Source organism: Manis pentadactyla, chromosome 1 (assembly GCF_030020395.1).
Source record: "Manis pentadactyla isolate mManPen7 chromosome 1, mManPen7.hap1, whole genome shotgun sequence".
In the NCBI taxonomy this organism is placed as follows: Eukaryota; Metazoa; Chordata; class Mammalia; order Pholidota; family Manidae; genus Manis; species Manis pentadactyla.
This window is the reverse complement of record NC_080019.1, coordinates 70190890-70205927: the sequence shown is the minus strand read 5'-3', so window position 1 is coordinate 70205927 and position 15038 is coordinate 70190890. Positions and strand designations below refer to the sequence as shown.

At 35.7% G+C, this 15038-nt stretch overlaps 1 protein-coding gene across 2 annotated transcripts in view; it reads right to left on the bottom strand.

The window, feature by feature from the left end:
• Nucleotides 1–509: 509 nt before the first annotated feature.
• Nucleotides 510–15038, bottom strand: part of RASA2 (RAS p21 protein activator 2) — a 163153-nt gene continuing 148624 nt past the window's right edge. For both annotated transcript variants that reach the window (XM_036877287.2, XM_036877288.2), the window contains exons 20-24: nucleotides 6678–6760; nucleotides 5829–6037; nucleotides 5029–5132; nucleotides 4514–4703; nucleotides 510–2834 (exon numbers count right to left, since the gene is read on the bottom strand). In XM_036877287.2, coding sequence (XP_036733182.1) covers nucleotides 2804–2834; nucleotides 4514–4703; nucleotides 5029–5132; nucleotides 5829–6037; nucleotides 6678–6760 — 617 coding nt within the window. In that variant the 3' untranslated portion in view covers nucleotides 510–2803. The remainder of the gene's footprint in view (nucleotides 2835–4513; nucleotides 4704–5028; nucleotides 5133–5828; nucleotides 6038–6677; nucleotides 6761–15038) is intronic.

Sequence of the window (15038 nt, the reverse complement as noted above, 5' to 3'; positions counted from 1 at the left end):
AAAAATCAATATTTACTAGCATATTAATTTCCAAGTTAATAAAAATGGAAGCAGATAATATCAGTCAGGACTGGTCATTTAACTCTAGAATGAGTCCTGTAATTTTCATATACTGTAAGGACACCTGAACAGCTTTGTAGCCTTCTGTCTTTACAGGATGTACCATTAGAACAAATTAAAGGTGCCTTTACTTTAAAAAAATCTGTTTTCTAAAACTTGGCATGAATGAGGCTTTCTGATAAATAAGTGAAATCAAGCTTCAGAAACAGAAACAAAAGTCACACCATTCATCTCCCGTTTTGTATAAGGAAAGCCTAATTTTGACACTTAACCATTACCCGTGATATTATAAACGTATTTCTTTGGCAAATAACATTGTTCAATTTGGTAAATTATATTCCCGGTCGGTTGTAAAAAAACTCTGCTATTGCCATCATCTTATTAAATGAATATTTTAAAAACTAAGCTAAACAAAACATACAATGAACAGTAACGACAACACGAGCGACACCAGCTCCGGACGGCGCCGCTGCGGGGGCTTCTCCGCATCCTCCTCTTTCCTTCTTGGGGTTTTCAGTCTTTCAGAGTGAAGTGAGCTGCCATGTATTTGTTTCAAGTGTGGATAAGGCAGAGAAAGCAGATGGGGCAGTAAAAAAGTACTCACAAGGGATAGCAGAGGAATGGGGCCCATAGAACAAGTACCTTGGTTATCAGAGGGTCCTTACGACGTGGTCACTTATTTCAGAACACTTTCAAAGAAAATTTACTTAATTTCACATTACTTCTTTTAAGGCTGTGCCAACCTGATTAATTCTTGTCAAACTGGCTATTTAAAAGTGTCATGTGAAGAAAGTAACTTCTTCAGATAACTAAACTCTCCCTTCAAATTCAGTCATATATTCACACAGCCTTGGTCCCATTGATAATGCTGTGATCTTTGAAAACGATCATAATTGGGGATTTGATATTAAAAATATCAGAACACTATTTCACCTTGAAAAAAATGGGAGAGGCCTAAAAAAACCGCTGAAGTTAATGAGTGGTATTTGGCCTGCTCACGTGTCCTTTTCAGGTGGAATTTCAGAGATTCTTAACAGGAAATTTCAATCTCAATGAAACCCAACAATGAGAAATTCATTAAATGGTTAAATTCTTTCACATTTATAAATCAGTATAGTTTGTGGAATCTATAAGACCATGAAATTTAAAGGACTCTCTCTCTCAAACTTGTCTTTAAAATGGGCCAGGAATAAGCTACCATAATGCAGATTAGGACTGATTCTTAAATAAAACCAGTTGATTTTTACAAGTCATTTAGAGAAATACATTGCTCACTTATAATCATTTATGGAACAACTTTGTATGCCAATGGTCTTTAAAAATAGCTACCTAGAAACAATGCAATTTAAAAACAATTACTCACCAATAACATAATTGGCAAACAGTATTTTGAAATATAGCTTATGCTCAGAGAAATGAAAAAAGCACTACTAGCTAGACTTACAATGAGTCACAGTTTTAAACAGAAACGTGTAAATACTCCAAGGTTCAAAGTACCACATTTAGAAAATGTTTTAGATTTAAAAAGACAAAGTAGGAGTACCATGGTTTTTAATACTGATGAAGCAAAGTGTATCCCTCTTAACTTCAAGGTGGCAACTTGCTTCAACTGCTTATTTACAATTACGGTTTTTAGGATAAAAGTAAATTAATAGGGAAAAACAGGATTTCAAACAGTTGCTTGCCCAAATTCCATTTGGCTAGCAGGCAATAAGGAAACAGCAATGAAATACAAACATTTTCAGGAAAGTACTATTTTTAGACTTAAACACTGATCATTAAACTGATCATAAAGATTAGATACCATGGAGTATCTGAAGTGTAATCTGGGGCAGCCCAGATTATTAAAGTGCGCCGAGTGACTGTTCTCAAGTTAGCTCTCAACCTCAAACTAGGAGGAGGGCATCTTTATGGTGGCCCTTAATAATAACATGGAGTTACCAATGAAGTCAAGTGATTTTCCCACCACTTTCTTTCACTGTTTACTTTCTCTTCTTTTTCAGAAAAGATATCCTTTGAAGTCATATTTACCTTAACTCTCAAGAAAATGAGTACCTGATACTTAAAACGATGAAAAAAATTTAGTGGTCTCATTTTATTACCTCTGCCATCACTCATCCTAAATGTAAACAAGATGCACACAATAGTACATGTTCCCTGATTCCTCCTATCTGAGTTCTGTTTACATCTTAGACAAAAGGGTCTTCCAACTTTGAAGGATGCCCTGGAAGTTTTCTAAAGTTTCTGTTGCAGTTCCTAATGGACCAAAGGAAAATCTTTTTTTTTTTCTTTTCTGAAGAGGGTGGGTCTAAATGAACTAAATGGAAAGCTCTGAATTGTTATGGACTGGGATTTTCTACTAAAAACACATGTTGGCAGTATAGAGCAGGCACTAATGGTAAAGTCCACAGAGGATGGAGTGTTACAAGAAGAGATGGTTTCTTGCTATGGAGGAGTTCTTTTGTTACAAAGCTTCTTTAGGAAGATTTTTTCTATTAAAAAGAAGTTGCAGAAACATGGCTTTGACACATAAGATAATGAAGGGAATCCTGAGTTTCAAATTCTCTAGTAATACTAGGATTCCCAAGTAGTTAATTTCAGTTATTAAATATTAAATACAATATGAATACAGGTAACACTGAAGCCAATGCTCATTCTTAAATACTACGAACAAAATATATGATGAATTGAAAAACTCCAACAAAATAGTATTTTCCAGTTCTTCTGAATCGTCAACACAGCTCTAAGATGTTTTCCCAACAATTGGATTTTCCCTAGAAAAAAAAAATCGTTTTCTCAAAGTTAAAAAATATAACACTTAAAAAAGTGACACATATCTAATAGTATCCGTTATTATAATTTTCCCTTGATAATTTTTCATGCCGAGTCTTATTATTAAGTAAGTGTTTACTGACCACCTATTAAATGTCAGGCACTATTTTAGAAGCTATGGATGCAGTAGTGAACAAAATACACAAGCCTTGCCCTCATGAAGTTCATTATATTCTCATATAGGGGAAATGAACAAGTGAAATATTTAGATATTTTTTAACAGAGAAAAATTAAACTGGGAAGGGGTTAGTTATAGTGGGTGTGGGTATCAGCTGGGAGGTACTATTTAAGAAGGATGGTCAAGCACTGACTAGGACTTCATACGGAGATAGCCCATGGCTCCAAGCAAACTGCATTACTACTGTTGTAAGAAAACTAATTACATTAATGTGGAAAAAAACAGGATTAGGATGCTTATAATAACCTTTCTAATGCACTGAGCCCTCTATCTTATTTATACCTGCCCAACTGATTTTTATTATTCATAAATTATTAATACACATAATTTTAAAAGAATATTTAAAATGGGAAACTAAGATTCAAAGCCCCCTCACTAATCAGCTGTGTGACCTTAGGCAAGGCACTTAACTGCCCTAAGCCTCAGTTTCTCTAGCTGTAAAATGGGGACTATAACCATGCTGAGCTAGAGTGAGGATCGATAGGAGTGTACACTGTGGCAAACACTTGTTTGCTGGTCTAAGAACCATCCCCTCCCTATTTACTTCTGTGCAAACAGAACCCTATTTCTAGTGCTAGTTCTGGACATCCCCAGTGTTCCAGGGAAGCTAGGGATAACTTTAGATAAGGTTTTTTCTCTTAGTGAGGAGGAACCAGCTTTCTGCCTCTGGACACCACTGTACAAAAATGAGGCTCTAAACTACTGCAGCCCACCTGTGACCATGAAGGGGCAGGCCTGAGGAAGTCAGAAATCATCATGTTGAGGGTGGCTGAATGATGACACGTTGACAGAGCTGAGCTGCTTGATGACTGTGTTGAGCTGCTGAACTAACCTAGCACAGAGGTTAGGACTTACTTTGTGAGATGAAAAAGTTTCCTATTGGTTTATCCACTTCAATTGGACCTCTGTGTTACTTGCTGCTAACAGTGATCTCCAGTGGTGTGGTGTGAAGTACCAGGCCACCAACTGGTGGTGGAATAAGCTCCTAGTGAACGTTAGCTGCTGCTATTGTTATGCACTGTATTGTCAATCTACATCTGAGAGGGATCCAAAGAATCAACTGTAAAATACTTCTAGCACTTTCACAGTCCATTTATTTTTTTGTAGTTTGTATGTATAAAGCATTGTGGGAGATACTGAAATACTAAAAAGGAAGAGGATTAGTAAAAACAAAAACAAAAAGCTACTAAATATTCAATTTAATGAATTACATTAGAATATTAACATTAAAAGTGGTGATAAAGTACAGTATCAACATAATGAAATGATACCAAATAGAAAAGACAAAGACCACTGTGTGAGTGGCCAGGGAAACTTGCCCAAGAGAGGCGCTCTGCACAGGGCCTTGAAAGATGAAGGCAAGCAGGAGGCCTGTGTCTCACGTCTCAGTGCACAGTGACAGAGGCGATCTCACACTATGTTTAAAATCTTAAAAACACTTACTTGCTTCCATATTTTGCACTACTTGATCTTTTCTTCCTATACTTTTCATGAGGTTCATCTAACTTCTCTATGATGCTTTTTATTTGTTGAATTGTCTTAAAGGTTGTTACAGAGTCCTCGATTACAAAGTTAGAATAGTCGTCAGGCTCCGTCTGTGGTCCTTGATAGACGGCTATAGTTCCACAAGCCTCTATAGCGAGCAATGAAAACGCTGATCAGACAACTAAATTCTATAAATATAATTTGTAGTATAAATAAGAACTTTTGAAGTGTCTCAAGCTGGGGAGATTTCCTCGGGAAATGCATAGATAACCAAAATTCATTCATTTTATTAATTAACATTTATACAAAAAACAGTATTTTTACTTCACAAGCATCTCTGAAAAAAGCCCCCTTTGGGAGTCTGTCGACTTTGGTAAATAGTATTTTCAACTTTAAGATAATGCCAAAGCAATACTTCAGGAATTGGTAATGAATATCATGGTTATATAAAAATACTTTAAATGTGTATTTACCTTCCATTTTCTGCAACTTAAGTAAACTGAGAGTAAAAAGGGAATAAATTCTTTCTGTTTCTCTATCTTCATCAATATCTATTTGGATGTCTGCAGGGACACCTCTATGGTAAAAATAAAATAAAGATGTTAGAAAAATTTCCCTTTATTAACATACCAAAGACTTTTGATGGTTTGAGATGAAAAACAAAACCACAGAATTTTGCAGAAGGAACCTCAGAAAGCTAATCTCCTCTGATAATTAAATAAAATGAGGCTGAGAGAGATTTGGTTATTAGGCAACTCTAATCAAAGGGAGGAGAATTTAAAGTAAAATCATTTTCAAAATCTATGCTTCATCACAAAGGCAATACATTACTTCTGAAGTCTATAATGGCCGTTCCAAACAGTAAGAGAAGCTAAGTCCTTCTTCCTTGATATTTTGGTCAGGCTTGTATATCTACGTAACACTGAACATCCCCCCCTCTTTTGACTTATGCCAGCCACAATTTGAGAATATTTTCATCACCCCAAAAAGAAACCCTACATCTATTAGCACTTCTCATTCTTCTCTCCCTCCAGCCCCTCACAATCACTATTTAATTTCTGTCTCTATGATTTGCCTGTTCTGGACACTTTATATAAATGTTATTGTACAGCATATGGCTTTTGTGTCTGGCTTTCTTCACTTAGTATGTTTTTAAGGTTCATCTGTTTTGTAGCACATATCAGTACTTCATTGCATTTCATGGATGAATGATTTTTTTGGTATGAATATACCACATTTGAAACATTGCTTTTTTAATCAGAAAGAAACTTACGCAGTACATGGCTTGCAGCCGAGAATGTTTTCACTGGTCTCCTGGCAACAGAGCCAGCTTCCATTTAGATATGCAGAGGGATGATAAAAACTGAGCCTGTTCTGATTGCATCGGCTCACCCTGCAGAGCACTTCTATCCATTCATTTGCTTCTACACAATTATTTGCCTGGACGTAGAGTGGCTTCTCTGTATGTATTACTTGGAACATCTTCATAGGCAATTAAGATGAAAAGTTAGTGACAAAGTCTAAAAAACCAACACATAGTATAAAACAGAAAAATGTATGTAACAGAAATACAGTTTGCTTCTCTAGATAACTGATGCTCAGGTGTCTTATGAACTTTACTTTTCAAGTCCCAAGGACAATCTGAGTCATGTGGTACTAAGCAGTACAATAGAGTATCATCTTTAGAAGCCATACATGTCTAAAGGAATGGACTATAACATAACTAGGAATAAAGGGAGGGCATTTCAGATGGAGGAAAAAGTATGAGTGAGGGCAAAGCAGTGGGAAAATACAGAGAAACCAGGAAATCATCGTGTTGGCTGGAGTGTATGATATCTACTGAGTGGGAGCAGATTATGCTACACAGACTGGTTGGAACTGTATTGTTAAAGTCTTGAATGTCAAGTTGAGAAGTTTGATAATAAGGAAGTATTGAACAAGGTATCCATAACTTAATAGGTTAGACAGACTACCTCAGGCATGAACAATAAGGGAAAATTTTAATATACAATTCCAGCCAGCAATTGTAAAATATCAATGAGTAATGGCAAATACTAAAATAACCTCTTGAAATTTTCCAATTAATTTATTTTTAACTTAAATGATTATTTATGTAACTTACATTTTTCTTGTTGAAAGAGCTCTCTTCCAGTTTTTCCACAGCAAGAATATTTTTCACTGGAATTGTGTAAATTGCATCTTTGCCTAAGTAATAAGAGAACAAAATTTTAAGATTTCCATCAGAACTATAAAGGTGTGAAAGGTTAATTCTATAAGGTTTAAGCTCATCCTTTTGATAGTGGTATAGGTACACTACAGATCTGCAAACGGTACATATAAATATTCTTTATTTTATAGAACAGATGAATTTTGATTTTTTTCTATAAGGTGACTTCCTCTTTACTTTTTTCAATACAAAATTTAAAATATTTTCAAGGAAAAATGTGGGAATAAACTTGATCTCTATGTAGAAAATAAAAATGTTATTTTGTAAAAATTATATAGGAACTGAAAAAATAATATAATTAGCAAATGAAGCCTACTCAAATTGTTCATTACTATCACAAATTGGCTGGTCAGCTGATAAGAATTACTAAATTTATTCGAAGACATACAGGAAACAAAAGTAAAAATTTTTCCAGTAGAGTGAATGCTTAATCTAAGAATCTGGAGATTTGAGTTTGCTTAAAGGAGCTCCATTACAATACTGCATGAGGATGTGATGTATTTTAAATTAAAATTTACTTGAGAATAGGCTATAACTCATATAGTCACAAACTATCAGCAAACGTAATTATGACTTTTTCTGGCCATTTTGTGAAGTTCTTAGAAAATTAATGTTTTGCTGCTCACCCTCCACCCACAACTTTGCTTTAATGAAATGTGGACTGAAGTGCTGGAGGTTAAGACCTTTACATTTTGTATTAATTCATAGATTAATGCATAGCTTCTTGTTCAAAGACAATTGTTTGGTTAATAAAGGTGTTCTGTCTTGAACAGAGAGGTTAACATAGAGTATTTGCTAAGCCTCGTTCCTGGTGTAAAAATCTAAAATTTGTTTAATTCAAGTAGATGTAATGTATAATTTTTTTAAAAGATAAAGTCACTCAATTTAGCTATCATACACTGTCTATTATATTATAGACACTGTTCTAACCATTTGGGATATAGTGGTAAACAACACGTAAGGCCCCACATGAAGTGTGCATGTAGGTCTTGAAGGATTGACAAAAGTCAAATAAATATTGGGTAGAGATGAATGCTATAATGAAAATAAGCTGAGGTGATATGATAAAGTCATTGGGAAGTTACTTTAAATTGGGTGGTTAGGGAAGACTCTTCTGAGGAAATATTTAAATTCAATAAATACAATTAATAAATGCATGGGAAAATAAGACTATCAGCAGTCTCCTGGAAGCAGACAAGATCAAATTTATGGGGGGAGGGAGTGGGGAAGGTGGGGAAGGTGGAGAAGGAGTCAACTAAAGGAAGCCACAGCCCAAGTCACATGTAGGCAAGGATATCTGCAAAAGTAGGAGTGGTCAGAAGAGAGCTTCAAGTCAGAGTCAATGAATACAGACAGCTGGGGGTTGGCAGACACACTCAGACATCCATTAGGATGATCATATGGTGAGCTGCATTTGGAACAGGGGAGCCAATTACACCCTCAGTTACCCCCCCAGTTCTCCATTCCCAGCTTGTGCTAAGCAGCAGCCCACAGATGCATTATGTTCCAGGCTAAAGCAGTAAGGATGCGTACTGGGCTTCAGAGCAGTACGGTCATAGGTAGTTATTGAACCTCACTCTGGCAGGAAAGAGAGCACCCACACCAGAGGACAAGCACCAGAAACCTTGCCCCTCAGAAGCTTGTCCTGACCCTCCCTCACAGTCACTGGCAGTAAGCTAATGAACACTCAAGCAGGTGAATGGACTATAAAACACAAAGATGAGCAAATCGCCAGATGAGGAAAACCAGCACCCTGAACGAGAGAAACACATAAAACAAAGAATAACATCTGAGGAAGTCAGGGGTACAATAAGTTAGGGGACAGAAGAAGTATGCTTTTGGGTGATCTACATGGGGCACCAACACAGAGATTCCAGATAACTTAAAAATTTTGCAGGAAGTTTTTATCTTTAGATTTGTTGAACACACAAAGCATGAACATATCCTAGAATTGCTATATTTGTTCATTTCTGGACAAATTATAATATGGCATATAAGGAGAAGTGTATTGCTCCTAGGCACATATATTGTCATGATGTCACTGATTTCACAGTTAATAGTGTTAACTGGAATGAACTGCAAAGAGAATTATTAAAATGTGAGTAAAATTTTACTGAGGACTTTAAAAATACAGTACAAAAGGACAAAGAAACAAAGTACAAAAAGTTCAAAGCCATAGTTGATGGTTTTAGAAGTTTCAATATCTGCTTAATAAGAATTCCAGAACCAGAGAGTGTTCCGGAGAAAATTATCAATGAAAATGTCCCAGTGATAAACATAGGAGTCTTCACATTGAAAGGACCCACTGAATGCTAAGCAGAAGGAAGAAAAAATGTACTATGTAGATACTGACTGGGCAGTAAAATATTAGAACTTGAAACCTAATGAAAGTCCCAAGAATTTCTAGGGAGAAGAACCAAGACTGAGAATCAGACCAACATCAAAATTCTCACCAGCAACAATAGACACTAACAACCTATGGAGTAATATCTTCAAAGTTCTGAGGAAAATGACTTTAAATCTAGTCTAACTTTCAAGAGGAAAGGGCAAAATAAAGCCTTTTTTTAAATATGCAAGGGCTCAGAGTATTTATTAGCCACAAAGACTATCTGAAATAATTCCTTGAGGAAGTACTCCTGCAAAATAAATAATGAATTAGGAAAGGAAAAAAAACAATTGTTATATAAGAAATAATGCTGGGCAAAGAAATCAGAAAAATGGTATTGACAGAAAATAAAAAAAGCATAATGTAAAGATATAAAAGAAGAGAACCTAGTACTAAACTCCAGGTGTCCTCATTAGAGATGCTGGGGAAAAGAAGGAACTGAAAGCATGCTGTTCTTTCCTAGCTTGAATGGAGACTTTGATTAATGGTAAACATTAAGACAAACATGTAAGTTTAAGCTTGTTTACTAGCAATTTAAAAGTGGAAACAGGATGCCGACCTTTTCTCACTAGATAGAAAAGAAGAGTATACAGGCTTGATTATTCCAATAAAGAGGCAGGAAAAGAAAAATAAACCCAACAAACAGAAAAGTCTAGTAAATAGGAAACACAAAACAGAGTAGTAATCACCTTAATCACAATAAATGTTAGTACATTAAATTTCCCTGCTAAATGAATGAAACCCAATTTCAGGTAAAATCTCCATTACCTCCTCAAAAAGTTAAACAGTTACCATATGTCTCATTAATTCCATTCCTACGTCACACCCAAGAGAATAAAAAACATATGTCCACACAAAAATTTGTATATGAATGTGTTTACAGCAGCATTATTCATAATAAAAAACTGGAAACATCCAAATGTCCATCAACTTGTGATGGTATAAAAAAATCTGGTATTTATACAATGCAGTATTATTTAACCATAAAGAAATGAAGTACTGATTCATGGTCTACCGTGGATGAACTCTGAAAACATTATGCTAAGAAGTCAGTCGTAAAAAGTTATATATTATGCATCCAATTTGTTTGAAATGTCCAGAACAGGCAAGCCCGAAGAAACAGAAAGTAGAGAAGTGGTTGTCAGTGGCTGGGAGAAGGGAAGAATGGGGAATGACTGTCAGTGGGTACAGGGTTTCTTCCTTGAGAACTGAAACTGTTCCAGAACTAGTGGTGATTGCACAACTTTGTGAATATACTGAAAAAATAACTGTACACTTTAAAAGGGCAAATTGTGTGGTATGTGAATTAAATTTCTATTAAAGAAGAAAAGTATTGCCACCACCAGAAAAAAAAACCCAAAACTCAAGTTCAGATATATAGTGGCCCCACAGGACACAGCTAAAATAAAATGTTGATAATAGTGTAAGGAAGTTGAGCAATTCCATTTGTCAGCAAGTATAAAACTAGGCATATTATTAAAAATAACTACCTCAGGGCACCAGAAACCACCCAAAGGCAGGCAAAAATCTAAGATGCATACTCATTAAAAACTGCTACTTATAGGGTAATAACTGTTAAGTTTATGGTCTTCCTCTGGAGGGGAGCAGGCAGGGGGGCGTGTTTCAATCTTTCCCAGCTCAGACAGTGAAAACTCACTGGCTGGAGGTTACAAATTCAGATTAAGGGTGTGATTTTGGAAACAAGACAGCTATCCAAAGGCTGAGATAAGAAACTCTCCATATGCCTGGTTGACTACTAAAGCATGCATGTATGTGGGCCGCCCCAGAGAGCCTAGCAAAAATGTGAGATATGAGAATTTGCTGTCTTTGTATGTGGTTCCCTAATGCACACACAGATCAGGGAATAGAAGGTGAAAGCCTTATTGGCTTCAGGTATTTGGGCTCTCTGCTCAAATAACTGGCTGATCACTAAATAAGCAAGTTAAGCGAAACCCCTAGGGAGGTAGATGGGTTTAAGGAAAAAAAAACACAAAAAACAGCAGAGACACCCATAGCTACACAGTGACGCGCGCGCGCGCACACACACACACACACACACACATTCACTCACTCACTCACTCACAGAGGAAGAAAGGACTGCAGTTTGAGTTTACGCACGCTTTCAAAAGAACCACCAGAACCAACAGACTCACTACAGTGATTTATCTACAATGTTTCTAACTAAAATATAAGATGTAGAAAGAAACAGGAAAGTGTGACCCATATGGGGGTAAGAAAGCAGCCAACTGAAAGTGACTCTGAGTGGGCTGATGTTGAATTTAGCACACAAAGACTTCAAAGCAGATATAAATATGTTCAAATAATTCACGGAAAATATGTTAATAATGATTGAAAAAATACAGACTTAATGGAAAAAATGAGAACTATAAAAAAGAATCAAATGGAAATCTTAGAGCTGAAAAGAACAAGAAATGAAATGAAAAATTCACTGCATGAGCTATGAGCGGATTTGAGATGGTACAAGAATCAATGAATTTAAACAGAAATTATCCAATCTAAAGAATAGAAAAATCAAGGAAAAATGGAGTCTCAGACCTGTGTGACAGTATCAAAAATGCTAGCATCAGTGTTAACTAAAGTCTTAGAAAAGAGAAAACAGGCAGAAAAAAATTTGAATAAAATACTCCCAAAATTTGGTAAATGGTTTGCTTATGTTTGAAGAAATGCAATGAACTCCAACCTCTTGAAAATTTTCAACTGCCAGGTAATACATTTTATGCCCATTACAATAACAAAAAAGAAAGAAAAAATGGAGTGGTAATATGTAGAATGAGAAAATACAGGAAAGCTTTTATTTTAACGAAGTTAAATTTTTACCTTTTAATATCCTAAGGAATCCTGCATATGGGATGGTTGCAAAGATATTCTCCTGTTTTTACTAAGGCCTGTAATTCTTTCACCTTCAATTAAATTGTGTGTGAGGAGGGGTGAGGTTCACTTCCTCTCCATGTTTATCTAGTTGTTGCAGCACCATTACTGAAAAGCCGTTTCTTTTCCTGTCTTGACACGTTTGTCAAACCTGAATTGAACATACATATGCGAGCATGTGTGTGCACATGTGACTGTGTCTTTCTGGGCCCTTGTCCGTTCAGTGATTTTTCTAGCTCTTATGCCAAAAATTACACTCTTAGATACTGCTTTTCAGTACAACTTAAAATTAGTCCTCCAACTTTGTTCTACCTTTTTAAACTTTTTTTCCATTCACAAAGATTTTAGAATCAACTTGTCAATTTTGAACGAAAAACCTTGTTGAGATTTGGAGTAGGATTGTTACTAAAATCAGGATGAATTTCAGAAGTGACTTCTTAAAGAATATTGAATCTTCCAATCCACAAATATGATGTATGCATGTCTCCTTTATTATGGTCTTCTTTATTTTATTTCAGCAACGGTCTTATTTTACTTCAGCAACATTTTATAGTTTTCAGTGAAGTCTTGTATTTCTTTTGTTAAATCTACTCCTAAGTACTTAAGGTTTTGTTGAGGGGCTGCTGTTATAAATGGTATTATTTTTTGAATTTCATTTCCTAACAGTTTGCTACTAGTTTATAGAAATACACTTGGTTTGTATACATGAATTATGTATTCCAAGTCCTTGCTAAATTCACTTACTAGTTCACGTAGTTGTTTTAAGGATTCCTTAAGATTTTCTATGTAACAGTGTATGCATTTTTTTCTTTTTTTAAGTCTTACTACACTGGCTACAATGTCCAGTACAATCTTGAACTGATGAAAGTAATTCTTGCTTTGCTCCTGATCTTAGGTATGATGTTAATTTATTGTAGATTTTGATGTGGTTGGATTTAAGCTATCATTTTGCCATTTGTTTTCTATTTGCCCCATTTAGTTTTTGCTCTTCTGTTCTTCCTCTCCAGCCATATTTATTTATTTAGTTATTGGGTGGGGAAGAAGAGATGGATTATATTTTTTACAAGTATTTTTTCTAGAGATTATAATTTATAGCCTTATTCACTAAAGTCTACTTAAATTATTCTTGTCACATCACTTGATAAGTTCCTTGCAATAATTTAATCCATCCCCTTCCTTTGTGCTACTACTGTCATTTATTTTAGATTTGTTGTAGATTTGCCTATATTTAGATTTGTTAAACTCTACTTTACAATGCTAAAAATTTTACAATGAACAGTTGCTTTTTAAAGAAATTGAGAAAAGAAAAAAGGCATTCTTACATTTACCTACATATTTTCCATTTCTAGTGCTGCCATTACTCCCAGTAGATCTAAGCTTCCATCTGGTGCTATTTCAGTTCAGCCTGAAGAACTCTCTTAAACATTTCCTATACTACAAGCCTGCTTGTAATGGAATCTCCCAGCTTTATCTAAAGGATATTTTCATTTTTAAAGGAAATTTTCACCAGAATTCTAGGTTGAGAGCTTTTTTCCTTCAGTACTTTAAAAATGTCATTCTACTGTCTGGCTTTGGTTCCTTCCTATATAAGAAGTTATCTGTAAATTGTACTATTGTTCTCTTGTTTTTTCCCCCTCTGCTTTTGAGATTTTCCCTTTATCTCTGGTTTGATTATTATATGTCTAGGTGTGATTTTCTTTGTATTTATCATGCTTGTAGTTCACTGGGCTTCTTAGATCTGTAAGATAATGTTTTTCACCAAATTTGGGAAACTATAGGCCACTATTTCTTTTTTTTTTTTTAATTTTTTATTGAGGTATTATTGACATAGACTCTTATGAAGGTTTCACATGAAAAAACAATGTGGTTATTACATTTACCCATATTATCAAGTCCCCACCCATACCCCAATGCAGTCACTGTCCATCAGTGCAAGATGCCACAGATTCACTGTTTGCCTTCTCTGTGCTACACTGCTCTCCCTGAGACCCCCCCCACACCATGTGTACTAAACATAATACCCCTCAATCCCCTTCTCCCTCCCTCCTGACCCACCCTCCCACGCCCCTCCCTTTTGGAAACAACTAGTCCCTTCTTGGAGTGAGTCTGCTGCTGTTTTGTTCCTTCAGTTTTGCTTCGTTGTTACACTCCACAAATGAGGGAAATCATTTGACACTTGTCTTTCTCCGCCTGGCTTATTTTACTGAGCATAATATCCTCCAGCTCCATCCATGTTGTTGCAAATGGTAGGGTTTATTTCTGTCTTATGGCTGAATAGTATTCCATTATGTATATGTACCACAGCTTCTTTATCCATTCATCTACTGATGGACACTTAGGTTGCTTCCATATCTTGGCTATTGTAAATAGTGCTGCGATAAACATAGGGGTGCATATGTCTTTTTGAGTCTAAAAAGTTGTATTCTTTGGGTAAATTCCAAGGAGTGAGAGTCCCAGGTCAAATGGTATTTCTATTTTTATTTTTTTTTGAGGAACCTCCGTATTGCTTTCCACAATGGTTGAACTAGTTTACATTCTCACCAGCAGTGTAGGAGGGTTCCCCTTTCTCCGCATCCTTGCCAGCATTTGTTGTTCTTAGCCTTTTTGATGTTTGCCATCCTTACTGGTGTGAGGTGATATCTTATTGTGGATTTAATTTGCATTTCCCTGATGATTAGTGATATGGAGCATCTTTTCATGTGTCTGTTGGCCATCTGAATTTCTTCTTTGGTGAATTGTCTCTTCATATCCTTCGCCTGTTTTTTAGTAGGGTTATTTGCTCTTTGGGTGTTGAGGTGTGTGAGTTCTTTATATATTTTTTATGTTAACCCCCCTATCAGGCCATTATTTCTTTAAATATTTTTTTTCTGCCCCTTTCTTTCTCTATCCTACTTCTGGAACACAAACGTGCATATGTTAGGCTGCCTAAAACTGTTCTCCAAGTCACTGGGGTTTGTTACTTTTTTTCCCTCAATCTCTTT